This window comes from Lagenorhynchus albirostris, chromosome 9 (assembly GCF_949774975.1).
Source record: "Lagenorhynchus albirostris chromosome 9, mLagAlb1.1, whole genome shotgun sequence".
NCBI lineage: Eukaryota > Metazoa > Chordata > Mammalia > Artiodactyla > Delphinidae > Lagenorhynchus > Lagenorhynchus albirostris.
The window spans coordinates 94,884,189-94,911,743 of NC_083103.1; the positions used below are offsets into that span (position 1 = coordinate 94,884,189).

Consider the following 27,555-nt stretch of genomic DNA (forward strand, 5'->3'; position numbering starts at 1 on the left):
CCCCACACAAGCCCCCTCCCACCCCCTCCACCCCACCCCTTGACCCAGGCCATCCCAACACCGAAGGGGAAGAAACTTTCTTAAGGTTATCCTATTTGCAGTATCGCCCCAGCTCCAGCCCCCCACGGGGACTGCTAGAAGGGCAGGTTGGCCATGCCACCCGGCGCCGGGAGGTAGCCCATCTGGCTGTCCAGAGACACACTGCGCTGCCGCAGCGGGTGGGACACCATGAGGTTCTGCTGGGGCGGGGGGCCCATGAGAGAGCCCTGCGGGGGGAGCATGTGGGGGGGCTGGCTGTAGACCTCACCGCCCACTCCCCGCTGCTTCATCAGCATGAAATTCTGCTGGGTCATGAGGCCTTGTGGAGGGGCCATGACCCCCTGGTGCAGGCCATGGGGCACCATGCCCTGCTGTGAGGGCACACCTGTCCTGCCCAGCAAGGACATCTGTCCGGGGTGGCACATGGACATGTTGAGCCCCCGCTGGACGCCCTGCTGGCCCGGGAGGTTGGGGGGCCGGGAGGGGGTCTGCTCCGCCATCATGTTCTGCAGGTTCATGAGATGCAGATTGGGGGGCTGGGCCTTGGGGGGCTGGTTCTCGCTCTTGGGGAAGTACTGGAGGGTGCTGCTTGGCTTCTCCGAGGGGATGATCCTGGACAAGTCGAACTCGGGGATCCCCGTCGGGGTGGGCCGGATCACCTCGCTCAGCTCAGGGTCGTTCAGCACTGACGCCACCCCGGGGAGCACGCCCGGGGGGTATGCGTCACCCATGCGGCCGGCCATGCTTTTGCCCATCAGGTGCTGCTGGGGGGGCAGGGGGCCTGGCGGCTGGCTGGGCAGGTCCTCTGGGGGCAGGGCCATGCTTGAAGGGTAGTGCTGCTGCAGGCCGGGTCCCCCGCCCCCGCCCCCACTAGGGGCCATGGCACCGTGGGGCTGCTGCAGCCGAGGGGGGAAGGGCAGCATCTGGGAGGAGCTGGGCACAGGGCCGCAGGGGGCATTCAGGGAGTCTGGGCCCCCTGGAGCCATCATCGTCGAGTTCTGAGGGGGCCCTCCTGCCCCCTGTGCATTGGGGTGCAGTGGAATGTTGGAGCCCAGAGGGGTGGGGGAGGGCAACATGGGAGGCGGTGGGTCATGGGACAGGGGCTGCTGGCCTGGCAGGTTCATGCCCATGGGGCTCTGGGCAGCGGCTGAGTTCAGGTGCATCTGGGTGGGCTGGTTATTGCTGATCCCTGCAGGGAAAGAGAAACGGGGGTCAGGAACCGTGTGCACCCAGCTGGGGGAGGGTGCAGAACTCAGTCCTTCCCCACTCCCCAGCCAGGCTGGTACCAGGGCTGAGGGCTTTCACCGTTGGCCTGCCCTAGCTGTGAGGGAAGGGACTCCAGGCACTTATGTGAGAAGCCAAGAGGCCCAAGCTCTGGCCCAGCCGGCCAGGGACACATCAGTAGGTGGAAAGACCACTCCAGCTTTCTGGGCTTGGCTTCACTGAGCGACAACGAATGGGAACTGTGTCCTGGGACACCCCCCCCACCGCCCCGACGCCCAGGGCTCTTTGGAAGCACAAAAAAGCCAGCAGGACCGCAGGGGCAGCCGCTGGCCGTGGCAACTCTTCCCACTCCCAGTGCCTGCATCAGCTCTTCTCCCCGTGGCCCCTCCCGGTCCCCGCACCTGGCCCAGAGCCCTGCGGTGGTGGTGGCGGGGGGAGCAGGGGCCGGTCGGGCAGCAGCTCGTCGTCTGAGGTGGCGATGGTCTTGATGGCATTGTGGTAGAGCGGGGTGGAGCTGGGCATGGCGTACTTGGACATCTGGGACATCATCAGTGACAGGGGGTTCTGGGAAGGCGTGGGGTCTGGGGAGGAAGTGAATGGCAGGCTGGGGTTCATGAGGCCGCTGGGAGGGTTGGCGGGAGGCGCTGAGGAGCTGCTCCGGGGGCCGCTAGGCGGGAGGGCACCTACAGAAGCGGGGAGACAGAAAGAGCAGGGGGTGACTGGGGAGCGGAAGAGGAATTTGGCTGCTCACACCGGGGGCTTAGGAAGAGGTCAGCTCCCAAATCTCCACCTGACCCCTCCAGGCACAGATGTCCCACTCAACACAGGCCCCCCACTGTCACTACAGCCCACCTGTCTCCAAGAAGTTCCTGCAGCCTCATGGCCCCAGGCAGTGGGGAGATCCCAAATATGACCCCCTTGACATGCCTGGGAGATGAACGTGGTGCTCCCTGTGAAAGCGCACACACGGCTGCCAGCGTCTGCCCCTCGAGCAGAGCCGTCTACCCCTGGGCCCTGGCACAGATGCCTTAACTCACTCCCCTGGCCCAGCAAGAATACCCCCACCGGGGAGGCTCCCTGTGCCAGAGGCCAGGGCCCACTTGCCCGGCCCCGTTGACTCACTCTGTTCCACGTTGCCCAGGGTGCTGGAAGAGTTCATGTTCAGAGGCGGCTGCTTGTTCTGGGGGACTCCGGGGCTGGGCATGGCTGTCTTGGGCGAGGCGACCCAGCCTGGAGAAGGCACCGCCATGGAGGGAGACTTAAGCCTGCTGGGCGAGCCGGTGGGCGAACGGACGCTGAGAGAGGAGCTGAGGACCTGGGGTGACTTGAGAGGTCCTGGCGGGTTGGCCGAAGGCAAGGGCACCATCTGTGAGGGAGTCTGGGGTGACTTGAGGTTGGCGGAGGGCGAGGTGACCAGGGGTGAGTGTACCTGGCTAAGGGTGGGCGACTTCAGATGCCCCATGCCCGGCGAGCCCATCTGATTAATACTGATGGTGAGGTCTGAAGGCCGTCTGCCCAGCCCCCGGTTTGGGGCTGAATGCACAGAGCCGGGAGGATTGGACGCAGGAGGCAGGGGCATGTGGCTGAGCCGGGTGGTACCCACGTTGGCCATGGGCATTGAGCTCTGGTCGGGGCTGAACATGTCTTGAGTACTGCCCATTTCCTGGGGCATGGCTTGGTAGGGTCCCTGGCCCCCAGAGAACCCCTGCTGGCCCTGGCTGGGAAACTGCGAGGGCATCAGCATCTTCTGCGGGCCGCCCATCATGCCGCTGCCGCTCTGGGCCCGCACCCGGGCCATCTCCTCGGGACTGAGGCCCTGCGGCCCCATCATGTCCCCGGGCCCCCGCATCTTCTGTGACATCAGCATCTGCTGCTGTGGGGTCATCTGCACATTCAGGTTCATGTTCATGTTCATGTTCACATTCATGTTCATGTTGAGGTTGCCTGGCCCCATGGGTGGGTCCACCTCCCTCAGCCCAGACTGCCCCATGGGGGGACTCAGGAGGCCCCGACCTCCACCAAACTCCATGCCCATAGGAGTGCCCGCCAGGCCCTCGCCGCCAGCTATCTGCCCGGGAAACATGGCCGGATCCATCTGCCGGTGCGCCTGCATCATCCGTTCCACCTCCATGCCCTGCCCCATGCCGCTGCCGGCCATGCCCAGGGGGCGCTGCATGCCCATCGACCGCTTCTCCAGCAGCTGGTGTCGCAGCAGCTCCTCACGAACCCGAGGGGTCATAAATCGCTCGGCTTCACCCTGCCCGCCTGGGTAGGGCACCGCGTTCTGGGCAAAATTGCCAGGCCCCCCCATAGGGGGCAAGTCTTCAGTCCAGCCCATACCCGGCCTCACAGGCCTCTGCATGGCATTCATGGGCACCTCCATGGGCATACCCTGTATGCCCCCAAACCCAGACACCCGTTGCATCTGGTTGCCTGGGAAACGGGGACCGGGGAAGGGTGGTCCACCCCGGAGCTGCATGGGATCTTGGACATCCATGGGCCCCCGCAGCTGGGCTCCCATCCCGGGGGGCCACTGATCGCCAGGCTTGCTGTGGTAGGGAGGCGGTGGTCCCCTCACCATCATGCCCCCCATGCCCATCATGTCCTGCAGTGGGCGGCCCCCATGCAGCCCGATCTGCTCCTCCTTCCGCCGTTTCTCCTCGTAGTACTCTTCCTGCAGCTTGCGCCAGGCCACCTGCTCAGGTGTCAAGCTGTCCTGGCCCAGCCTCTGCATCATCATGTTCATCTGCTGCCCCATGTCCCCACCCGGGGGGTGCCCAGGCACTTCATGCTCCAGCGGGGGGCCCCCGAGGCTCTGTGTCTGCGAAATCATGGACTGCAAGGGCTCCTCGTACTTCTTCAGCCCGCTGGCCGGGGCCGTGGGTGGCTGCTGGGGGGCGGGAGGGGCTTGTGCTGGTGGTCCCCCCTCGCCCGCTCCTCCAGGGGGCCCCTTGAGGAAGGGCTCAGTCTCCCCGCTGCGGAGCAGCAGCCGTTCAATGTCTCGCAGCGTCTGGAGGGAGCGCTCCCGATGCTCCAGCTGCTCCTTGGACAGGCCCTCTGAGCCCACCAGGCTCCGCTGCCCATTGCCAGTGGGGGCCTCCCCAAGCAGGGTAGGGCCGGGAGCGCTGCTGGGCTCTCCTCCAGGAGGCAGCGGGTTGTTGGCGGTGGAAGCCGTAGGGGTATTAGGGTGGGTACCCCCAGTGCCACCACCCGTGCTGGCAGCTCCCACCGAGTTGGGTGTCAGGTCCTGACTGGTGTCCTCAGGAGGCCCCTCGGAAGGCAGAGCAGGGGGGGCGCTGCCTGGGGCTGGGGGTGGCGGTGGCGGCAGTGGAGGAGGCTGGGACTGAGGGGTGCCTGTTGATGGCGTGCTCAGGGGTAGCGGTTCTGGGGTGGGTGGCACTTTGGGGGCCTGCAAGAGGACAAAGGCAGAGCACATGACAGGTAAGGGGATGCACTGGCCAATCCACTACTCACAGAGCACCACGCCCAGGCCAGGTGACACACTCACCTGGTCCAGCTTGGCACGGGGCACGTTCTGCTGGTGGTAGGCGAGGATGGAGTCGGCCCGGCCCTGCAGCACTGCCTCCGCAGCCCTACACAGGAGGGTCGGGCACAGACAGCTCAGAGAGGCGGGAAGGAAGGAGCCCTCAACCTCACCCAGCCCAACCCAAGCCAACCCTGGCCCCCTGCAGGCACTCACTCAGGACCCCAGGCTGAGGGGTGCTAGGCAAACAAGGGCTGAGGCACTTACGTGTTGGCCAGGTGGGTGGTGAAGACATACACAAACTGTGAGGGAGGCTTTCCCGGGACACCCCCGCCTCCACCCCCGGGGGCGTCGGGCCGGAGGCCTGGCGGGGGCCCATGCGGGGGGCCTGGTGCGCTGCTCTCACTGAGGGGCAGTTGGGCGGCTTGGCCAGGACCCAGCTGTGGGGCCGCCATGGCTGGGTCTGCTACATTACAATCTGCACAGGAGAGGAGAGGGAAAGAGGCCCAGATTTAGAGAGGAGATCCAGTGGGGGGACAGCCGCCCAACCCCTGCCGCTACCGTACGATCCCAGAGATGCCCGGGGACAGAGAGGCTCACTGCTTCATAGCTCGTGCCCACAGGGTCATCTGGGGCCCCAATCGGGCATTTTCACTAGTCTAGTTTCTATACTTGCCCTAGACCTTGGAAAAGGATGGAAATTGTGCAGACCATGTGGAGAGGAGGGAGAGGGAAAATGTGACCCTTATGAATAGGCTCCCGCATGCTTGGCACCCTGACGGATGCTTATGGATGTGATTCCATCTAATCGTCACATCCCTGGGAGGAAGCTGTCGTACACTCCACTTGTCGTACACTCCACTTGACAGCCTCAGAGGGATGACGTTACTCACCCAAGGTGACACAGTCAGGCAGTGCAGAGCCAGGGTCTGCACCAGGCAGGGGCTGCAGAGCCCCGAGCGTGGCCCTGCTCCGACCCCTCGCCGTGGTCTGTGCGTGTGTATGCACGTTGGCCAGGTGAGGGGAGAAGGCAAAGAGCTTGTACAGCTGATGATTCAAACGCTGAATGGTTTTCATTCTAGCCCTACCACTAACTGTTCTGCAACCTTATGAACAAGATGCTTCCTCCCTCTAAGCCTCAGTTCCTTCATCTGTAAAATGGAAACACTAACTCCAGCCCTGCAGGAGGGGGAGGGGCTGGTCAAAAAATCTATTTTTACAGCAAGTTCACAACCATGTCACAAACTAAAAAACTGTTTAGAAAACAGAGAGTTACAAAAGCCTGACATACTGGGTTCACTGCCAGGGTAGACTGGCCATCCTCGGCACCGAGCGAGGTTTTGTTCCATGGTCACAGCCCTGACTGTAAGTCCTCGCCTACAAAAGATCTACGCTTGGTCATTCATAGGTCTAGCGAGTGGGTGGAACTTTGCCACCATCAAGTGCCTGGCCTGCAGACAGTAAGTGAGAGCACCTACTGCCCCAAGTTGTCTCCCTTGAGCTGGGGCAGCAGCCACCTTCCCGCAGGCCCACTGGCAGGCTCCTCTTCTTGAAGAAATCTTCTCTAACACTCCTACCTCGTTAACGGCCCTGCTCTGGACCCTGTCTCTCCAGTTTTACATAGAATAACAAAGCCAGAAGTTGGGGGGGGAGGGGAACTTGAGAGCTGATTTCAATGTGTGAGGGCTGCCTTGGGGAAAAGGAAGGTGCACATTCAATACACAGAACTAGGACTCCTGGGGATGACTTATGGGGAGAGAGGCAGGCTTTATTTCAATAAAATAACTTCTAGTACAATGATAACAATAAAAGCTAAACACTGGGGACTTCCCTGGTGGCGCAGTGGTTAAGAATCCGCCTGCCAATGCAGGGGACACGGGTTCGAGCCCTGGTCCAGGAAGATCCCACATGCCGCGGAACAACTGAGCCCGTGCACCACAACTACTGAGCCTGTGCTCTAGATCCCGCGAGCCACAACTACTGAAGCCCATGAGCCTAGAGCCCATGCTCCGCAAGAAGAGAAGCCACCACAATGAGAAGCCCGCGCACCGCAGCGAACAGTAGCCCCTGCTCACCTCAACTAGAGAAAGCCCACGTGCAGCAACAAAGACCCACTGCAGCCAGAAAAAAAAAAAAAGCTAACACTGTTCTAAGTGTGCTACATGTCTCAACTCATTGACTCCTCACAACAACGCTAAGAGAAAAAGATTATTTTTATAGATGAGGAAACCGAGGCCCTTTCCCAAATTTACACAGATAATAAGTGGAAGACCCAGGATATAAACCAAGGCAGTCTGATTGCAGAGTCTGTGCTCTTAACTTCTATATTATACTGCCCTACCATCAAGAACCCTTCGAGAATCTAACGGCAATATAACTAAAACAGTAAGTGCTTGCCTTGGTATGGGGTATGGGAATGTTAACAATTTCTTCTTTGATTTCCCTGTGTTTTCATGTTTCTACAAGGATACAGTCTAGTGTTATAAAAGTGAATTGAGGAGGGTCTGTCCTGGGAAGCTGTGACCACCCCCATCTATCACTGAAGGGTTTGGCCAGGGGCTTGTGGACCACCAGTGAGTCCCCTGGGGTGGGGGTGGGGGGTGGCTGGGACCAGGTGACCTTTAAAGTGCCAGCCAGCTGCAGAGGCTTCAGTATTTGACCCCATACACCACCTCCACGGACATGATCTGCTCTTTCCACAAACATCTGCTGAGTCTGTTTCCTCCTCTGCATCATAGTAACACCTACCTCACAAGGCTGTTATAAGGATTAAATAAAACAAAGTAGCAAAAAGTATCCTGCGTATTTTTTTCTTCCTTCTTTCTACAGTCTGGTTTTCGACAAGTTCACAATTTAACATCCTCTGGTTAGTTTCTTACGCATTAAGTTGTTTCTCCCCACACACAGACATAAGCTTGGAGGGAAAGCATCAAATCAATGCATATGGGCTTCCCAAGGGCAGGAGTATGTCCGTCTCTCCCCCATCACTAGTGCCAGGCCCAAATAAATGCTGATCAATGCAAGAATGAGAGGGGTGGGCGTCCACCCACACCCACTCCTTGTCCTGGTGATGCGCTCCGGGCACTTGCCAGGAGTCAATTAGAGGGTAGGGAAGGGCACCAGAGACACAGGCAATGTCAGCTCACACCCAGGCTTAGCACAGCTTTGCGCAGCCAAGCCAGCTGTCCAGCTCCCAGTGATGCTGGACCCTCACCGCCCTCCCTCTAATAACCAGTAGGTGGCAGCATAGGCCAGGAATTCACAGGAGGAGGTGTAGATGTGGCCAGGAGAGGCCACCTGAGGTTCAACCTACCCCACCCTGGTCCCCAGGGAGAGGGGGCCACTGAGCACCTGGAAGGCAGCAACTGAGCTGTCACAGTGCAGGGAGGGACTGAGTCAGAGATGTGAGATGGGAGAGGAGGAGCCTGGGCTCCTGACCCTTTGCTCCCTCTTCCCAGGCTGGGCCTTCTGAAGCCCTAGATGAGAGGGAAGTTCCCTCAGGGCAGCTATCCTCTGGGGGCACCATGGGCCACAGCACCGTGGCAATGGTGGGCACTCACTGTGGGTGGCCCCAATGGGCTTGTCATCCTCCTCGCTGTCCGGTCCTGAGCACCATTCGTCTCCACTGTATGGCTGCTTCCGCTCCAGCACACAACGCCGCTTACTCCGGGGTGCCACTTCTGCCCAGGCAGGCAGGGGTCAGAGTGAGTACCCAGAGGCCCCGGGATCCTTCCCAAGCCCCGTCTCCCAGATGCCCCACCCCAGGGGGCACTGCCCCGGCCATGGTGGGCACTTTGCCAGCCCTTGGCCCCCACCACGACACCATTTGTTTCTGATTTCTCTCTACAGCCCTGCTGCCTGCCTCCCCTCCCCCACCCAGCACCAAGCCCAGCATAATCCCCAACCACAACTGGTTCTAATTAGGGCTGGGGGGGGAGGGGGAAACTGCTGCTACTCTTCCAGGCCCCAGTGCCTACACCATAGCTCCCACCAGCCAGGATACCAGGAGGTTCCTGGGAAGTGTGAGGGTCTGCTCCTCACCCCAGAGCACCTCCCTCTCCCGCTCTGGGGGCTCTGGTGGGAAAGCAGGAGAGGCATGAGACTGGCCGACCAGAGGCCCCATCACTCTGTGTGGCCCCTCCATGGGTGGCACCTAAGGATGAGACACCTCCATCCAATCCTGAGAGAATGACCAGATGGGTGGGTATAATGGGGGTAAGAGAAACGTGTCCCCGGCATAAATGCTGGAGAGGAGTGGGGGTTGAGGATTAGGCAAGGGGGCTAGAAAGATGGTCTCCCAGCAAGTGTGAGTCTAGGGCTGTGGAAGATGCTGGGGTCTTGGGGATCAGGAAATGGGATACCTTTGGCCTCCGAATCCAGGGACGGTGTCCCAGCCTCTCGCTGCTCTCCGGAGTCCACAGACACGCTCCGCTCCCTCTTCACTTTGCCCTTGAGCGAGCTGAAAGGGGGCACCCCTGCCTGGGGGTTCTTCAGACTTGAGTTGCTAGGTGAGATCTGGTTGGCCTTGGCCCCATGGTTCCCCGCCCCCACGCCCTTCGAGCCCAGGTTGCAGGTGGGTCCTTGGTTCACATTCTGGTGCTGGGATTGGGCCCCGCCATTCCCTGTCTTGCCATGATTGGTCAACTTATTTTCTGGGTGCATTGGCTTGGCTGGGGCAGGGGGGCAGTGGCCGCGGGGGGACAGCGGCGGGCTCCCTGGAGCTTCTCTCCTCCTAGGGTGGGGTAACCTGGAGAAGGTGGAAGAGACATGAAAAGTTAATCCTGCTAGGGGTGTAGCACGCCTGGATTTTAATCGTCCCATCCTGCCTCACCTAGTGGTAGGGGAGATGGGGGCTGAGTGGCATCTTAAGACCACCAGCTATCCCCTACCCCCCTCCATGGCTCCTCAGAGAAGGGCTGATTCCCCTCTCCACCTTGGGCAGTGAAGATGGGGCAACCCCCTCCACCCTCCAATCCCCACAATTCAAACAAAAACCAGGGCCTCACATTGGCAGAATCCAACCCACCCCCAGCCCCCGGCATCCAACAGACTGCAAGCCTCCATGGCAACCCCCCTCCACTAGCACCTGGCCAACACTTAAGCATCCTCTTGTCAAGGGTTTGCTGTCTTCAGACTCCTTCCAAGGTCCCCAACCTCAACTGCCATGTGTCCCAACACCAGCATGGAAGGGGCACAGGACCTGAGGGTCACTGCTCCTGCCCCAGCCCCATTCCCCTGGGGAAGTGGGGAAAAGCACACCAGAGAGTGGTACCCACTAGTCCAGACAGCTCCCCAGAGCAGGAGGGGAATGCCTCAAGGGGGTGTACTAGTACGCCTGGCCGGCAGGCAGGAGCAGGAAAAAAAATGGGGAGGGGACTGGTGTGCAAAGCAGACTGAAGCCAAGGATTCCTGCAGCCTAGGCTGCGGGCCCTTTAAGCTCCAGCCCGCTCCCCCCACCGCCTCCCCCTCCCCGGAGACCTATTAATAGCCGCTGGAAAGATCACATCACGGGAGAGGATATTTATCCCCCCTCATTCCACACCAGCTCAGATTTATTTCAGCTCTGCTGTCCTGCTGCTGCCGCCTGGCCCTGTCTGCCGGCTTCTCCTGGAGAAGGGGAGGGAGGCAGGCACCGCCCCTCCCTCCGGCTCCCACCCCCAGCTAGACTTAGGCCAGAGGGCGCCATCGGACCCGACAGTGGGGTGGGCAGGGGTCTGCTCAAACCGTTTTTAAGAGGAAAGGGCTGGAAGGGACTAGAACAGCAGGCTTAGCTGGTTGCCATTCCCCTCTGTCCCCTGGGCCCAGGCACTAAAGCTGTGGGCTCCTGCCTCGGGGCAGGCCTTCCCATTCTGACCCCCCTTTAGCCCGCCGGTGGCCTGGAAGGTAGGTACTCAGGGGGTCTCGCTCTCCAAGCCTGCACAGTTCAGTCCCATCACCACTGGGCCCTTCCCTTCCCCTCACTCCACACACATATCCCGCCCTCCGCGACACCCACACACCTTGTCTTGTTAGCCAGGATCCTCATGGTTCCCACACACAGTGGGGCTACGGCCCCTGTGCGTGCCCAGGGCCCAGCCAGGTACTCGGTACTGGAGCAGGGACTGCAGCAACAAGCCCCAAAGAGAAAACTTGTGACTTGGGGAGGGGGTGTGAGAAGGGGAGGGGAGACGGGAGAACCCAACAGCCCTGGGACTAGGGAACTGGGTAGGGTAGGGTGTGAATGGCAAGGAAGGATTACTAGTCGGGGTCTGGATCCTAGTGGCCGCTCCTATCCCCATTCCTCCCGCACCTTACCCTCAGGGAGCTTGCAGTCTCTAGCAAGGCCCCCCAACCCCGGGCCACAGGGGCAGAATTCACTAAAAGGATGGGTTGCAAAAGTGCCCACTTGGGGCGGCCGCGAGGTCTGTCAGGCCCCAGGGGGTGGGGGGGGACTCCCGCCCCCAGGCACGCCCCTCACCCGGGGGGCGGGGGACCCCCTGGCGCCCCGCCCCCAGCTCTGAGCCCTGCCCCTAGGCGCCCAGGCGGGAAGGGGGCCGCGGGTAGGGGCGATGCCCCGCCCCCAGCTCGAGGCCTAGCCCGTGCCCATCCCAGCAGGCCCGGGCGGGCAGCAAGAGGCCTGGCGGGGCCCCGGGGCTGCAGCTGGGCTCTTCTGGAGACCAGTAACGCTGGCTCAGATTCCTCCCCGACCGCAAGAATGCAGGAGCCTCCCCTCCCCCCGCCCCAGCACCCCACCCCGCCCCCTTCGGCAGAGCCAGAGCGGAGAGGCCGAGCGAGCGAGCGAGCGAGAGAGCCAGCGAGCCAGCGAGCCGGGGAGCGGGCGACGGGCAGGACTGCAGCGTGCCTCTCCCGGCCCCGCACGCGCCGCCCGGACAGACCCACGGCCAAGTGCGGCGAGGGGCCTGGCGCGCGCCACGGCGGGGCCGAGGTTCGGTCCAGCGCTAGGCGCCGCCAGGCAGGGGCGCTGGGACCCACCAGCACCCAAACTCTGACTCACACACCCTCGCAGCTCACACGTGGACGGGGAGACAAAGACACGCACGGAGCCCAGGAAACTAGAGGCGCGCTCACGCCGGCCTGCGGAGGTGTGCGGGAGGGCGAGGGAGGCGCTGGCCGAAGCAGGAGCACAGAAGCAGCCTAGGGCATGTTTCCAGAGGCGGCCAGAGGGCAGAGAGGGAGCGCATCGACTCACTGAACAGATGAAAAGACTGAGGCCCGGCCACAAGGGAGCCATAGAAAGTTGAGCCCGGTAGTCACAAAGAAACACACACACGGGGCCATAGATACACCAACAAACAGACTTACACAAACACAGAAGCCTCACCCGACCGCCCCCAGCCCTGTCCCCCCCCCTCCCCGCGCAGATCCCAGAAACGGGTGGGGGGAGAGGAGGAGTCTTGGGCCAGAAGCTTTGTCCCCGTGACAGGCCCAGCCAGACACCGGCCCACATTCCCTGCCCACATTCCCTGCCGAGCTGCCGGAGGCTGGGCTGGGACCTGGGGTTGGGGGGCACACCAGTGACCCTGTGGGAGTCTAACCCTAACTTAACCCCAGGGCACATTGGCCTTCCCCACCCCAGCTCTGTCTCTAGGGAGGGAGGCTCCTCAGGGGAAGATTCCAAAGTCCAGGGCCTGGCTGGGAAGCAGCCTGCTGCCAGCCCCCATCTCCTGCATCACGCGGGGTCGGGTGCGGTGGGGGGGGGGGTTGGGGGGACTGAGGTGGGGAGAGCTGGAGGGCACCTGGGCTTAGGGGCAGGCCTATGGGGCTGACCTGGGTCTCAGGCTTCCACCTTCACCACCTTGCTGATCCTCAAAACTACCAATCATCTGCCACGACAGCATTATTATCCCCATTTCACTGTGAGGAAACTGAGATCGGGGAAAAGGAAGTGACAGGCCCCTGGGTCACATGACCGTTACATGGCAGCACCAAGACCCCATTCCCCTGGTGTTTCCTCTACACTGCAGTGTCCTCCCCTCAAGTCATGACAGCTCATCTGAGCCTGCACCAGACAGATGGGCTTCCCACACGCCGCAGGTCACCGGACCCAGCCTCCCGGGGTTGGGGCAGGGCAAAGGCCACCCACTTTCCTCTGTTTACAGCTTCAAATATCAGGACATCTAATAATTTGGGAAGGGGCTGTTAGAAAATTAGTCCTCTCCAGGGTACCCCGTCAGGCGAGCCTCCTCTCTAGAAGAATCTTGGAGTTGCCCTCCCCTCTAGGACTCCACCCCCTCGCTCCCACCCAGCAGCAGGACAAGCTGAGTCAAGTACAGATGAGTCAGGACTTTCCCATCTCACACCTCCCCCCTTTGCCCCTCAGGGGTCTGCCCCAGATCCCAGAGATCCCCGTCCTCCTCTAGCACTCACAGTCCCCGGAAGAGACCTGGAAAACCTTGGGGATGGGAGGCAGGAAAACCGATTCCTGGTGGGTGCAGTTTTTAAACAAACAGTGAAGGGGCTTCCTGGCACCAGGCCAGGAGCCTCCGAGATGGGTGAAAGGACAGGGATGGAGCTCTGGGAACACAGCGCTGTGGTTGCCTCTTAGGGGATAGGGTGGGGAGCAGTGACATGTGCTCACGAACAGGGAGCAGGTGCCAGTCACCTGAGTGAAAAGGCCAGGGGCAGACCTATGAGAATGGAGCCCAGGAGGCTGCTGAGACAAAGCCTGCCTGAGATATTGCCCTCCTGGTGCAACGTGGGGTGCGGGGTGGAGGGTGGGGGGCAGTGACCTAAGGGTTAAAGTGCGCCTGACCTCAGCTGGGGGAGGGAGACCAGGAAGGCTTCGACGGGGCAACCTGCCTATTTCCAGCTGCCCCCACCTTGGGAGCCTCTCCTTGGTTCACCAGCCAGCCCACCAGTCTTATTGCCCAGCTCAGAACCATCCCAAAGAGGCAGTGAGAACACGCTTGGAGGGTCCATGCTTCCACACGCAGTGGGCAGACACCTCTAGAGAGGAAATGGGCTGCTAGGACCCTGCGGTAGCTGAAAGAACAGGAACCTGCTGGGAGTATTAGTGGTGGGGTCCTCAGCCACTGACTCAGGGAGAGGCAGCGCTCAAGACAACAAGGTCCCAAGTCCCCTTTCTCTTGGGTGTCAGGACTCCTTGGTCCCTAGAAGCTCTCCTCTACCACCCAGGTCACTTCCTCTTCCTGAGGTGGTGACTCAGCCGGGTGGGGAGGTCAAGGATTCAGAGCCCAGCAGGAAATCTGCTCAAGAACCAAGGTGTTGCTCTGGGACCCTCTGTGTGGGGACTTCCAGGCTTGGGGGGCCTTCCCCTCACCCTGGTTCCTAGCAGCTCTCCCCACTTCCGCCCACCTCCTGCCAAAGGAGACCATGCAAATCAACCATTTTGTCTGGGAGTTTCCAGCCCTACCCCACCTGCAGCCCCAGGGTGATGTCAAGGCAACCCTAACCCTGCTGGGACATGGAAACTCCTGGCCCCAGACCTTGCAGTCTGGGGTCTTGGAACAGGGTACTTCTGGTGGGGATTCTGCCCTTCTGGAAACCACCAGACTAAGTGGCATTGCCTAGACAAGCCGGAGGTCACCTCACTTGGCTCCCGTAGCCAGTGCCCAAGTGGCCAGGCCTTGGGAAGCAGTCACGGCCTGGCAGTAGGGTGCCCCCAAATGCTACTGCCCAATCTCTGGCTGCTGCCTTCCCCGGGGGGGAGGGGGAGGGGAGGGGGAGGGGGGCACAAGGAAACAAGACAGGGCAGGAAGCCCAGGCAGGCAGCGGGCACTCTGGGCCAGGCACAAACAGCCAACACAGGAAACCACAGCCCACCCCCGCCCACCCCACCCACCCAAAGCTCTGGGAGAAGGGGGTGCCAAAAGCCTGGTCCCCCTGCAGGGGCAAGGGCTAGGGGTTAGCCTGGGGCAAGGGAGGAGCAAGCAGCTCTCCTGTCCTCTCTCTGCCCCAGACCCTACCTCGGGAAGGGGAGAGGAAGCCAGGCTGGCAGGGGTGGTGCTGCCTCTTTAAATCCACCGAAATCCTGAGCTAGGCCCAACCCAGCTCTGGTTTCACAGGAAGGAAAGGAGCTCAGGAGCCAGCAGGGCAGGCAGCGGTGGCTGGAATTAGCCCCACCGGCCCAAATATATCTGGTCTCCGCCTGCCACCCCACTGGCACTTCCTGCCCCCTGGCACCTACACCACCCTGGGGGTGGGAGAGGGTCTAGGTGCTACTCCCCACCCTGTGGGAAACCCCGATCTCCCCAGATGCCCTGTCGCTGGGTACACGTGTTGGGAGGTGGCGTCCCAAGCCTGGATTCCCAGAAGGGAGGAGTGGGCAGGGTAGCTCCCTGTGGGCCCTCACCTGGCCTCTATCCTCCAAGGGGTTAATCTGGCCCTTTTTTGGGGGGGGGATTAGGGGTGGCCCAGGAACCTCCTCCAAACTGCCTGACTGCCTGGCGGCTGGGAACAATGGGGCCATTGTGGGAGTTGCGAGTGCGGGCAGACTGCTGGCGCAGGCAGTGCACCATGGGGCGCGGGACCTCACCCAGAGCCCGCCTGCCCGCTCTGCTCTCTCCCCCAGGTACTGCCAGCGTCAGAGGCATCCTCCCAGCCCTCACCTCGCAGGCCTGGCCCAAACTCTTGGCACCAGCAGCAGCTGGAGGGCCCTCGGGCTCTGCCCACATTGACATCCAGACTGCTGTGACCCTACAGGAAGCAGGGGCATGTGGGCCAGGAGGGTGGGGGTGGGGGCTGATGAGACAGGATGTATGCCTGTGATCCTCCCGCAGGGAAGACAGGAAGGCCAAATGGGGTTTCTGGTGTCAGTCCTGGCACCCTCAGGCAAGAAGGGCTTAAGGGATTGTGAGAGCAGTGACAGGCAGGGTCCCCTGACCCCAGGCCTCCGTTCCTACACTCATTCCATAGACCTGCTCCCTGAGGAGGCCCAGTCCTGTCAGCCTCGCCCTCTGGGGCTGGGACACTGGCAGTGTGAGTGATGCAGTGGAGTGAGAACCGGGTTTGCAGTCAGGCCAACAAGGATGCCAATCACATCCCACCCCTTCTGAGCGACGGGACCTTGTCCATCCCTTCAGCCCTCTGAGCCTCAGTTTCCTCATCTGCAAAATGAGGATCAATACATCGAGTGAGATACTAATAGTGAAACCATCCAACAGAATGCCTGTGACATACTCGGCCCTCAACAAACCACCTCTGGCCATGATGTCCCCTTCTTTACACCCTACATGGCACCCAAATCCGTGGGCATTTGGTAAAGATGGGCACTCTCGAGATACTTGCTCTTGAGTATCCAAGGGATCGGGGCCCATGGGCATCATCCCAGTGGTATCAAGTACAAAAACTTGGCTTTTCCTCTGTCCTCACAGAGGCCAGCTCCCTCAGCCAGCACTCCCCTGGACATCACTGGGTTTATCGACATACACTCAAGCCCAGAGCATGAACCCAGAGAGCAGTTATCCACTCTCTTAGCCTCAGGGCTGTCTCAAAAGCCCAGGAGAAAAGCAAAGGGGAGTTTCCTTTCAACAGTGGCCCAAGTCCCATCCCCTCCACCAGCCACCCCTCTCCCCGACCTACTCCTTGGCAGTCTCCGTGCAGGGTCTGGGCTTGGAGGAAGCTGGAGCCTACTTTCTTGCCATGGGCCTCTTTAAAGAGTGGAGGGTCTGAGAGGAAAAGAAGAGCAACTGGGACAAGCAGTTCTGAAAGTAGAGGTCCAGAGAGAAGACCTGTGCTCTTCTCAACTAGAGAGGGCTGTCCCTCTCAGGGTGGCTCCACAGCCCCCAAAGGGTTAACAAGGCCCTAAAAATAACCTGCTCCCAGCAGGACCTGCTGATTGGAACCCTCCAGCCATCTGTTCCCATTTTCTCCTGTTCACATTGGAACATCTGAAACCAGCCCCAGAGCCCCAGCCCGATCCCAAAAATAGCCCCAGCCTGCCCAAGGAACAGGCCCCAGGGGCTGGGCAAAAGCGGCATGGCCAGCCCAGCAGTGAGGCATGGCCCAGGCCAACACTGAGCCCTCACTCCCAGGCCCATGGAAGGGAGGTGTTCCCTCTGTTCCCAGAAGGAGGTGGTCAGTAGACCCAGGGGCTCCAGCCCACCCACCTTGGTACCAGGCCAGAGAAGGTACCCAAGAGCCCTGGTATCCCAGGCACTCTGCCACATCTGAATCCACTTTCTCCAGAGATTTGGACACGCACTTCCCAGAAGACCAAACCACTTATCTGCAGAGCGTCCCTCTTTGTGGGCACACCATCCCTGCTGCCCAGTGCTGGGCTCCTCACCCAGAAGTTCCCAAGCCTTACCCCCTCCATCATCCGACTCTCATCCCGGGGCCCTTCGGAGCCTTGCTCACCCAGAGTCACTCAGCATTCTCCCCTGGCCTGCTCCAGGTAACACAGGGTTGAAACAGAACTTTACCCAGCCCTGCCCACACTCACCCACGCCGCAGAGGAAAGGATTCTGGGGGTGTCCTCTGGATGCTGGTATGACCCCACCCCTCCTCTGGGCTTCAGGATGGGCTTCTGCCCATCTGTGTGCAGCAGGTGCCAGGCATGCCCATCTGGGCCTCTATACATATCACAGGCCTGGGCACTGCCCTGCCACGCTCAGAGAAGATGCCCAGGCAGGGTACAGGGAATCCAGTGGACCCTGGGCCCCAAGGCAGCCCTAACAGCTGCCATCCATATAACAGCCCCACACTGCTACTTTTCTCCCCAAAGAAGGTCCCTGACCCCTTAGGCCAGGAAAGAGAGGAGGCGGCCATCTAAGCCATTTAAGAACAGAGTGTCTTAATGGCTGTTCAGCCTGGTGAAGGAACAGAGCATCAGGGGATGGGATGGTGGGAGGGGTGTTGAAGCTGATCTGAGCTAATAGCATGGGGGAGGGAGGGCTCAGCCCTGAGAAGTGCTGGGAGATATGGAGGGAGACAGGCCCTAAGACCTCAGACCCCTCTCCCGGCGCATGGCTATTCGGCAAACTTGCAACCAAGATGTTAGTTTCCCCTCAGTGGGGAAACTGAGGCAGCAAGAAGGTGGGTCTGGATGGGTATTAGAATCTAGGAGTCTGAAGTGTTGGAAAGGCTGTCTCTTTCCCACCGTCCATACTCTCCCCACCCCCATCAATTCTTCCCCTGCTAAAGCCCCCGGGTGGACCATGAGTTCCTGTGAAGAGCTATGACTAATAATAACGAGGAGGAGCTCTAACGTTTATTGAGCATTTACTCTGTAACATCAAGTTGTCCTGAAGGCTTCACATGCATTATTTAATTTAATCCTCTAATTTAGTACTCTACAAGAAAGTTCTCTTGTTATCCCCACTTTACAGATAAGAAAACCGAGGCCCAGGGAAGTTGAGTAATTTGCCTGAGGCACACAGTCCAAAATTAGAAGAGTCAGGATTTGAACTCAGACACTCCAGCAGCTGGGCTATTAACCATTTCACAATACATGTTCACCCTGGTAGCAGCCCTCTGTGCTATGATGAAAGAATTGGTGCCTCACCCCCTCATTCCATACTCCCTCCAACCCCAATGCACACCAGGTCCTAGCTAGAGGCCACAGTTCCTGCCCAGGGAAGAGATCAAAGAGAGGCCACCACTCCCCACCCCCTCAACACAGGTGCCTGGCCCACTGGGGTTCTGAGAGCAGAGTTCTTGGGCCACCCCAGCCCCATCTACCCGCAATCTGTTACATCGTCACCCATCCTGGTCCCTAAGAGTCTGGGGAAGGAGCAAGGCAAGTTACCATGACAACAGCACAGGCCCCTGCTGAGAGGCCCAGAGGCAGGAAGAGTCTCCGCAGGTGGGGGTCAAAGGTCAAGTGGGACTCACTAGTGACGAGTGGAGTCCCAGCCCTGCCCCCCCCACCCCGCACCTGCTCAGCCACACCTGGCACTGCCCCCCACTTTTTTCATTGCCTGAGTTGGGAGCAGGACCACTTCCTCTGTGTCCCTGAGGGGTGGTGGCCTCCAGCAGGGAGGGTGGGGGGACTCGAAGCCCCTCCCTCCTGGGGACAGTCTAGGAGAAGGGCCTCCTCGCAGTCCTCCGCTTTCTCCAGCTTTCCCTAGTCAGACCAGGAGCCTACAGGCAGGCGTGTTTGTTGTGAATTCAGGGAGTTGTTGCTAAGTAAGGAAGGAGGGGGGGGAGGGAGGGGGAGGGGGGAGGGGGGAGGGAGGGGGGAGGGGGGAGGGAGGGGAGGAGGGAGGGAGGGAGGGGGGAGGGAGGGAGGGGGGAAGGAGGGAGGGGGTGGGGTGGCAGTAGGGAGAAAGCGTGTGTGTCTCTGTGTGTGCCTCTGTGTGTGCGTGTGTGTGTGTGTGTGTCTGTGTGTGTGTGTCTAGGGGCCAGGGCAGAAACCACATTACTGTGGCCGGTAGCCACCCTGGCTTTGACTCAGCCAGCTGAGGCCAAAGCCAGCAGGCGAAGGGGAGCAAGAACTTGGGATGCCCGGGAAGGAAACCGTACCTTGCCCTCCAGGGGTGACCAGGCTGGGGCTCCCCACCACCCACCCCGGCTGGGACTTTCACTGGAGCAGCAGCTGTGGCGCTTTAACCCTTCCTGCCCCGGCCCCGCCCCCATCCCCTACCGGGTTCCAGGTTGTAGGCAGTCAGCACCCTCTCCTCCGGGGGGAGGAGAATGAAAGGAGAAGTGGGGGCAGAGAGCCAGGAGGAGGGCGCCCGAGACAAAAAGCCAAGCAGGAGGCAACGGCAGAGGCAGACAGAGCTGAGCGAGGAGGCTGTGAGGACACACATAAGCACACAGACCTCTCACCTCAGGATAATGCGTGTCGGGCTCAGGCTCAAGGGTGTGATCTGGGCTGGGGCTCCCTGTGGAGAGAGGGTCACAGCTAGAAGCCCCAGGCCAGCAATCTCTACCCCTGCTCCTCCCAGAGCCCCAGCCCCACCCCCAGCACGCACACCACTGAGCTTGTACACACAGACGGGCCTGCAGCTCCAGGAAGTCCCTGAGCTACTTGGACACCACCCCCCCTCCATGACTTCTGTGGATTGGCTGGGAGCCAGGCCTGACCCAGCGGCCCCACCGCACAGCTCCCCCTCCCTCCCCTGCAAGCAGGAAAGGAGAAGGCGCTGGAGATGCCTTAGAGCTCCCTCAGAGCTCAGCCCACAGGGAGAGGGGGGAGGACTCCCACGGCCTGGCCTGAGGACCCGGGTGGAGGGATGGATGCGGAGGCCTGAGGACCCCAGCTTCCAGCAGCAGCCACCCCGGGGTTATCCTGTGTCAAGGAGAAGAATGGTGTGGGTCCTGTGTCCCCATGTGGTCTCTCTTGTCCCCTGAAGATGCCCCTGGGGACCGGGCTTGGCTGGGAGGGCCTAGGGTGAGAGAATCAGGCTTAGCAGTTCAGTAGGAGGGGGCTGGGTGAAGCTCCCACAGGCAGGCGGGAGGGAGGCTGGTGGCTGGGCTCAGTTTGTACTGGGGGTCAAAGGGGAGTTCTTTTCCGAAGAATTCTGGGAGAGACGCCAACTAGAGCAAGCTGCTAACCACCCCTCCCTCTCTCTCACTGCACTGGGTGGGGGGGTGTCCCTGCCAACCAGACTTAACCCTCTCCAGCCTGTGGTGCTCCCAGGCACATGACAGGGGAGTTGGGGAAGGTCCCGCTGGGCTCAACTTCCAGTTCTAGGGGGCAAGCACAGGGTGTCTGCCAGAACACGGTACCACGTGGCCCCATCTGGTACTGCCCCGCCCTGCCGCCACCTGGGTGACTTTTCTGGGCTCATCTCCTGAAGGTGTCTGCAGTGATGTGTGTGTGCGTGTCTCAGAGACAGAGATTGAGAAACAAACTGAAAATTCCTTGCCAAGGCCCTCCCCCTGCTGGGTCACTGAGCACTGTACCAACCTGTGCCTCTACCCCTCCCTTCCTCCCACTGAGTCCTGGGACCAGAGGCCATGGGAAGGGGGTTTATAAACAGACAACTTTTCTCTCTGCCCACCTCATGCTGCTGTCTCCATAGGCCCTTGACTCCGACAAACAGCCCCTGCCCCAACCCTCTTCTTCACTGATTTGCTACAAGTGCTTCAAGTATTCAATTATAGCCTGAGATCCCAGGATGGGAAACTGAGTCACAGCGAGGCATCAGGGATTCCAAGGGCCCGCATCCCATGCAGACATAACTCTACTAACACAACTCTTGCTTTGGCAAAAAAAGAAAGAAAGCTCCCCTTAGCAATCCCCACCCCCCTCCTGTAAAACACGATTAAGGTCAGACATCAAGAAGGACTTCCCAGGGTCAAGGCTACAATGGTAGCCGGCCTCGCATCCAACGCTTCATATTTCCGGGGTGGCACATCACCACCCCCCCGCCCCAGCGTTCCAGGCCCCTCTGTCTTCTGCTCAGGCTGGAAATACGAGTGTCTTGTCTTGTTTTGCTGTCTGCCCCTAGCTAGCAAAGTCAACTTTTCTGAACTTTAGCCACCAAGCTCCCAGGTCTGATGTGGCTGGCTGTTTCTTGTCCCCAATGAAGCAAGTGACCCCAAGGGTAGAGGGTTAACTCCCTTTCCCCAGCCCTTTCTGGAGAGCACTGGGCTGCCCTGTGACAGCCCCCACGATATCACTAGGACAAGAAGAGGATGGACTGGGAGTACTGGGATCCCTTAAGGTGCCGGGTGTCCGTGAAGGGCAGAGGAAGAGAGCCCAGCCTTGGGGACAGTTTATCCCAAAGTCTCCCCACTGCACAATTTCTCTCCAAGGACCACAGAACTGCCAGAAGCCTTGGCCTCGCTCCAAGAAACCTCCCTATCAAAGGACAGAGGACTCCATGTCCCAGGGAGCTATGGGGAGACCTGTGGCTACGCACCCCAGACATGTTCTGAGGGAGGAGAATAGAGGCGGCAACAGAAGCAGAGCGCACTGAGTGTGCGCACATATGCACACACGCACGTGCATCAGAGACACAATCCCGAGCACACATACTCCTCAGCTACTCCCAGACGTGTACCTGAGAGAGAAACAGACACAACCCCCAAAGACACACATCCAGGAGACCTCTTTAAAATAACCCAAACTCCCCAAAAATGACTCCTTAAGACCCATAGAGGCTCCCATACTCAGAGAAGGCCAAAGAGAGCTCGAGAAACACAAATGACATCAGCCAGTCACACAGAACTACTGACAGACAGAAGACAGACCCACACTGGGATACACGAGCACACACACAGAGTAGTATGCACATGGCCATGTGCTAGCACACAAATTCACACACTCACACACACACACACACACGCAATGCACAGCATGAAGTCAGATTAGAGGACTAAATTCTGGGCTAGTGGGGAGGAGGGGAGTCAGAGCAGTGGGGTGGAGAAGTACTCAGGGATTTCAAAACAATCCTGGTTTCGAAATGCTGGAAATGCTGGATTCAGGGCCATTCTCAGTTGAGGCTGGAGGGTGGAGAGTGAAGGGGAGGGGGAAGACAGGCCAGCGCAGGGCCACCAGCCCATTGGAAGAGGGACTTGGACAGAGGGCATCCCAGCCTCTGGGCATGGGGACTAGGCCAGACACCAAGGTTAGGAGGGGCAGGTGGCCCAGGGCCAAGCAGGGAGGGCCTGGGGTGGAAAGGAGGCAGAGAAGGAGAGGCCTCCACTTTAGCCACTGACTAGAGAAGAAAGAAGGTGAAGGAACCTACCTGGGCCCTTCCCTGACCCGTGGGTGGGTGGTGGTGGCCACCTTCCCCCCTACAGAGTGGCAGCTGGCTCCCCTTCCCCGCCAGCTAGCAGAGCCCCAAGGCAGGCCTAAAGCTAGGGGTCAGAGGGTGTGGGAGGACAGCAAGGGCCTTCCAGGGGACCCAGGACCACCCACACTCAGGGCAGGGTGGGGGACATCTCCCTGGGAAGCCAGAGCTTCCTACCTGGGTTCCCAGAGAGGGGAGCTCTTCGGGAGGCTGAGGCACTACAACAGACCCCCACATCCAGGAAGTCACCCCTCTCCTCCCAGGGCACCAGGATGCCCTTACTGCCCCTCCCCCAACCTCCAGGGAAAGTCGGCAGCTCTCTCCCAGGGAGGGGAGGTCAAGCCAGGCTGGGGGTGGGGCTCTGGAGGCCTGGCCCTGGCACCCAGCAGAGGAAATGCCAGGCCTTAACTCCAGGCTGCCTTCAGGGAGGCCCATCCAAGTGACGTGCGGCACCTCTAGTGCTGCAGTTTTCTTCCCCTTGCCCCTCAGCTCCTAGCCTCTGGCTACCTGGCCCTCCAACTGGCTCCAGCCCAAGCTCTGGTAGTTAGAGGGTGGGACCTGGGGAAACTTAGCGCCCCTGGAGGAGCCTCTACCAGCTTCATCCTGGCCCCTTGGCCAGTCAGAGTCTCCTCGCCCCAGATCCCTGGGGGCAGCCCCCACAGTGTGGCTTACAGGTGGGCAGCTGGTGGGGCTGGCAGGCAGGGGCACAGATGCCAAGCTAGAGCAGCCAGGTGCTCAACAGGTTGAGCCAGTCCCTGGAACAGCCAGCCCCACCCCAGGGAGAGCAGGCCTGGCAGAGGCTCCCTGCCCGCGGCACCCAGCCTGTACCCGCTTGGCTCCCACGGCTGCCCACTTTCCCACGGTGCCATCCCCTCTGCCCCCTCCCCCGAGGTCAGCAAGCAAGCAGTGCCCAGGGTTCCTGGCACAGGGAAAGGATGCAGTTTCCCCGTCACCCCTGGGTGCCCAGGCTCTTGGAGTGCCTCACTACCAGCAACCAAGGAGCCCCCAGAAGAGTAAACATGGCATCAGGCCAAAAGGAACCCCAAAGTGCCCCCTACCTCCTCGCAGGCCTCCTCCAGTCCTGGGCAGACTGGACACTCAGACACCCTGGCTCCCCGCAGCTGCCCCCCCAGGGCGCTGGGACAGAACTTCAGCCGGCGGCGCCAGAGGCAGTGTGGCGGCCCCCAGCTCCTGTCTTGCACTCCCTGGAGGAGGGGCTGCTGAGCTGGGGGACTGCTGGCTCCCTCCACTCCTGCCAGAGCTGCTGCTGCCTGCAACCCTGCTCCTTTCCTTCCACCCCACTCCTGGGCTCCACGCAGCTCCATCCCGGCCCCTCCCCCTACAGGCAGGCAGCCCCCTTTGCAGGCATCTCCTTTAATCTAAAGCAGGTGCCAGGCATTCCAGCCCTTGCTGAGTCGACACTGCCACCCACTAGGCCTCTGCCCAGAAGGCTATTGCCCTGCCTCTTCATGGAAGTTGAGTCTATGGCCCAGGGCTCCTGCTTAACTGAAATACCCAGAAGTTGGGAGGCAGACACTACCCAAGGGGAATCACGGGTGCCCAACACAGACTCAATAAGCAAGTTCACTAGGTCATACATTACCACTGCTGTGATCGATTGTGGACCACCAACACTAATCCTTCTCCAGGACTCTGTAATCTCTTCCCACCTGGACCCTCAACCTCAGTAATTAGAGACTCGGAGCCTCCATACGGACCTCCAGAAACCATCTCTAGCGTGAGGCCCCTGCTACCCCGAGCACAAGAGTCACACTGGATCCAAGGTTATATAGGTATTCTCCCCTTCAGGAGCACCCCTTCCAGCATTAACCCCTGCCCCACCCCAATCAGAAGCAACACAGGTAAGCAGAACGCCTCCAGAGGCAAGTGGCCAGAAGGGTGAGCTTCCAGGCCTGGTTCTCCAAGGCCACGGAGCCTGATCAGCTGAGGGAGGGCAGCACCTTCCGTCCTGACACCAGAACCGCCCCCCCCCATTCCCTTACCTTCCTTTCTCTCCCATTCTCATCCTGTCCTGAAGCTCCTATCAGCAGGCACCTCAGAGCTGATACCAGAAAGACAGGGCCTGAACATGCTCTTCCCCTGGGGCCATGAAATCATGGTCCTGACCCAGAGAAAGCAGCCAAGCTAGTGCTGGGGGACAGCAGACAAGCCAGGCAGCCCCAGCCCAGAAAAAGTAGCTGCACCTTGGAGAGGCTGAGGAGGGAGGAGAGCAAGGGGAGTGGAAGCCCACCCAACCTGCGGGTCTCATTCAGCGAGCTGCCCAGAGGCATCAGTAGGGTTACAGCAGATTCTGTGCGAAGACAGCTTTCCTAGGTAAAACAGGAAACCAAGGCCAAAGATCAAGGGGGCCTCCAAGCCCCTTTCCCGGGGCTCAGTCACATGCCCAGCTCACCTCTCCCAGAGCAACACTTTTCCTCCCTGTAGCAGAGGCCCCCAGACACAGACACAGACCCACACCCCAAGCAGCAGACAGACAGAAGGAGGAGGGAGGAGGGGGTGTCAGAAAAACCCGGAAGGAAGGAAGCTGGACAGACAGAAGCCAATCCTGGCTTCACTGCTCCAGAGGGACACCCTCCAGACTCCCAGACTGTAAGGGACACTCTCCTCAGCTCCCAAGAGGGAGAAGGGGAGAGTAGACCTCAGTGTCCCCTGAAACCAAATTCCAGCAGCCCTGGGACAGGACATAGTCCAGCCAAGCAAGAAGCCCTAAGCCTCCCCTCTCTTCCTCACATTCCTCCCCCAAGAGCTCCCCCAGACCAAGGCAGGGGCTGTCTCCGCTTAGCAAGGCAGAGACACCTCCAAGGAACTGTGTGACTGCCCCCCCACCCCCCCACCCCCTGCCAAGCCCACATCACTAAGAATCCTAGGCAGGGGAGACTCCGCCAGTCACAGCCCCCGCTGCTCCTAGGCAGTGCTTGGGGGCAGAGGTGACCCCCAGCAATCTCCAGTCCCCACGCACCTCCTTATGGAAGCTCCTATAAGCCAGGAGAGGAGTGCTGGGGTGCTGAGACCCAAGGGGTTGGTGAGCCTGTGAGGGGGACTACATCTCCCAGAAGCCCCCAGGGCAGAGTTGCTGCTCCAGCTGGCCCAAGGCCGGCCTTGTTCTCTGTGCTAGGGTGGCAGGGTCCCCTGGCTGCCCCTAAGCCCTCCCCTCTGTGCGCTGGGGCTGCCAACCTGATTGGGGGCCCAAGAGTGGCCTCCACTAATCCTGGGGGCGTCCCCGACCCCTTAAACAGCCTGGGGGTGCGTGCCAGAGGGCCAGAGACAATCAGATTGTGTTCCCCCTCCCCAATTCGAACTGGATCTCCCTCCTTACGCCTCTGCTGGCCTGGCATGACTTTCGCCCTCGGCCCCAGCCCTCCCCTCACCTCGCGCGGGTCGGGGGTCCTCACGCCAGGCCGGAGTTGGACGCCATGACCAGGTCAGGGCCGGTGGGTGGATTGGGGTCCTCCTGCTCGCCAGTTGGAGGTGAGGAGGAGGGCGGGCAGGTGGTGATCTTTTGATCCTGGACGCCTTGATCTCAATACCAGCCCGGCCCGGGAGTGGGTATCCGGGGGTCGCTGGGCGCCTGGGTTCCTGCTTTCCAACCGCGGAGCATGGTCTTGGGCGCCGGGCAGCGGCGGGAGAGCGCGCACACCCGCCCGGCCTTGGGCTCAGGGCTGGGGTCTCAGCCCCGAACCTCACGGCTCCGGCTCCTGCTCCTCCTCCCTTCCTTCCTTCCTTCCTTCCTTCGCCTCCTCCTTTCACTTTTCCCGAGGCCCGCGGGGACGGTGGGCGCGGGGCGGGGAGGGGGCTGTCTGGGCGCTTATTGTTGGTCGGACGCCGAGGGTCCGGGTTGCAGTCCCCGGGCGGCGCGGCGCCGGGGGACCCAGGCGTGCGGGCGTCCGGCCGGCTGGCTCCGGGCAGCGGCGGTGGTGCAGCGGCCCCGAGTCCGGGGCATGTCCGGCCACTGGCTCCGCCGTTCGCCGCCGCCTCCCCGGGGTCCCCTGCGCTGCCGGAGCCTCGCTCGCCCCTCCACTCGGCTCCGCTCCCCAGCCTGAATAAGCATCGGGGCTCTCTGGCTGCCTCCTTCTGCCTTCATACCAGAGCCCGGAGAGGCCCCTGTCAAAATAAGAGCTCCCCCATCTCGCTCGCCTCCTCGCCCAACCCGGCTCCCCCAGCCTCCCAGTGGTCTGACTCGGTAAGGCGCCCGGCCGGCTAGCGGGAGGCAGGTTGGCCCGGGGGCGGGGAGGGGGCTTCTATGCCACTCTCCACCCCATTCCCGAGGACTGGGGAGGAGACGGGCTAACACCATCTCAGGCTGGGGAGACGTTTGACAAACGTACCCTCCTATCTACGCTGATTGGAAGCAGTGGGAGTTGACTCCCCCCAACCCCCAACACTCACTCACACACTCTCTCTCCCTCCCTCTCTCTCTCTCTCTCCCTCTCTCTCTCTCTCCCTCTCCCTCTCCCTCTCCCTCTCTCTCCCTCTCCCTCTCCCTCTCTCTCTCTCTCCCTCTCTCTCTCTCTCCCTCTCCCTCTCCCTCTCCCTCTCCCTCTCCCTCTCCCTCTCCCTCTCTCTCTCTCTCTCTCTCTCTACTGGGTCCCCTCTTCATTGTATCTACCCACATTCATTATGCACTGAACATCTCTTTATTCACTTTATTCATCTCTCTTTCCTAGTAGACCCTGAGGATGTAGACTGAACTTTTTCACTTCAATCCTCAGCAGCGCAAAGTGGATACTAAGAAAATGTTTGTGGAAGTAAAACCTTTGTTCTCCCAAAAGAACTCTATCCTAAGCTCAAAGTGCCACACACACACACACACACACACACACACAAGACCCTATAGGAGAATAGATCCAATGGAAAAAAAATTGTAAAGTGTTTTAAAAAGCATTTCACATGTTATTTCAGTGTTTGCCACAAACGTGTGAGAAAGATGTTATGGCCCCATGACACTGATGAGGAAACAAAGGCTTGCACTAGTTAAGGACTTCCTCAGGGTTACACAGCTAGAAAGTGGTAAGCCCAGGACTAGAGTTTGGGTCTCCTTATCCCAGGGCACTTTCCCTGTATCCCACTACCCCCACCCACCCAGGATTAATACCAACAAGTAACAACCATTGAAGGGCACTAGCAAGCCCCTTTGTCATGCTA

At 60.4% G+C, this 27,555-nt stretch overlaps 1 protein-coding gene across 9 annotated transcripts; it reads right to left on the bottom strand.

The window, feature by feature from the left end:
- Positions 1-43: 43 nt before the first annotated feature.
- On the bottom strand, positions 44-26,645 carry BCL9L (BCL9 like). 9 transcript variants are annotated; one of them, XM_060160536.1, is made up of 10 exons: positions 25,782-26,645; positions 19,478-19,533; positions 10,747-10,848; positions 9,109-9,494; positions 8,308-8,427; positions 5,015-5,225; positions 4,772-4,856; positions 2,386-4,672; positions 1,665-1,946; positions 44-1,228 (listed from the first exon to the last, which is right to left on the bottom strand). In XM_060160536.1, the coding sequence occupies exons 3-10, from the start codon at positions 10,770-10,772 to the stop codon at positions 135-137; spliced, it is 4,491 nt and encodes a 1,496-aa protein (XP_060016519.1). In that variant the 5' UTR covers positions 10,773-10,848; positions 19,478-19,533; positions 25,782-26,645; the 3' UTR covers positions 44-134. The 9 variants fall into 9 exon arrangements, with proteins under 9 accessions (XP_060016519.1, XP_060016515.1, XP_060016520.1 ...); XM_060160532.1 differs by lacking the exon at positions 25,782-26,645 and adding an exon at positions 23,451-23,598; XM_060160537.1 differs by lacking the exon at positions 19,478-19,533.
- Between the last annotated feature and the right edge of the window lie 910 nt (positions 26,646-27,555).

Coding starts and splice junctions, on each gene's coding strand:
- BCL9L (XM_060160534.1), bottom strand. CDS start 12,597: ATGGGGATAATAATGCTGTCGTGGCAGATGATTGGTAGTTTTGAGGAT. Junction 10,849..12,514: donor GGTGGAAGCCTGAGACCCAG/GTCAGCCCCATA, acceptor TTGTTGCTGCAG/TCCCTGCTCCAGTACCGAGT. Junction 4,673..4,771: donor CCCGTGCCAAGCTGGACCAG/GTGAGTGTGTCA, acceptor GTCCTCTTGCAG/GCCCCCAAAGTGCCACCCAC.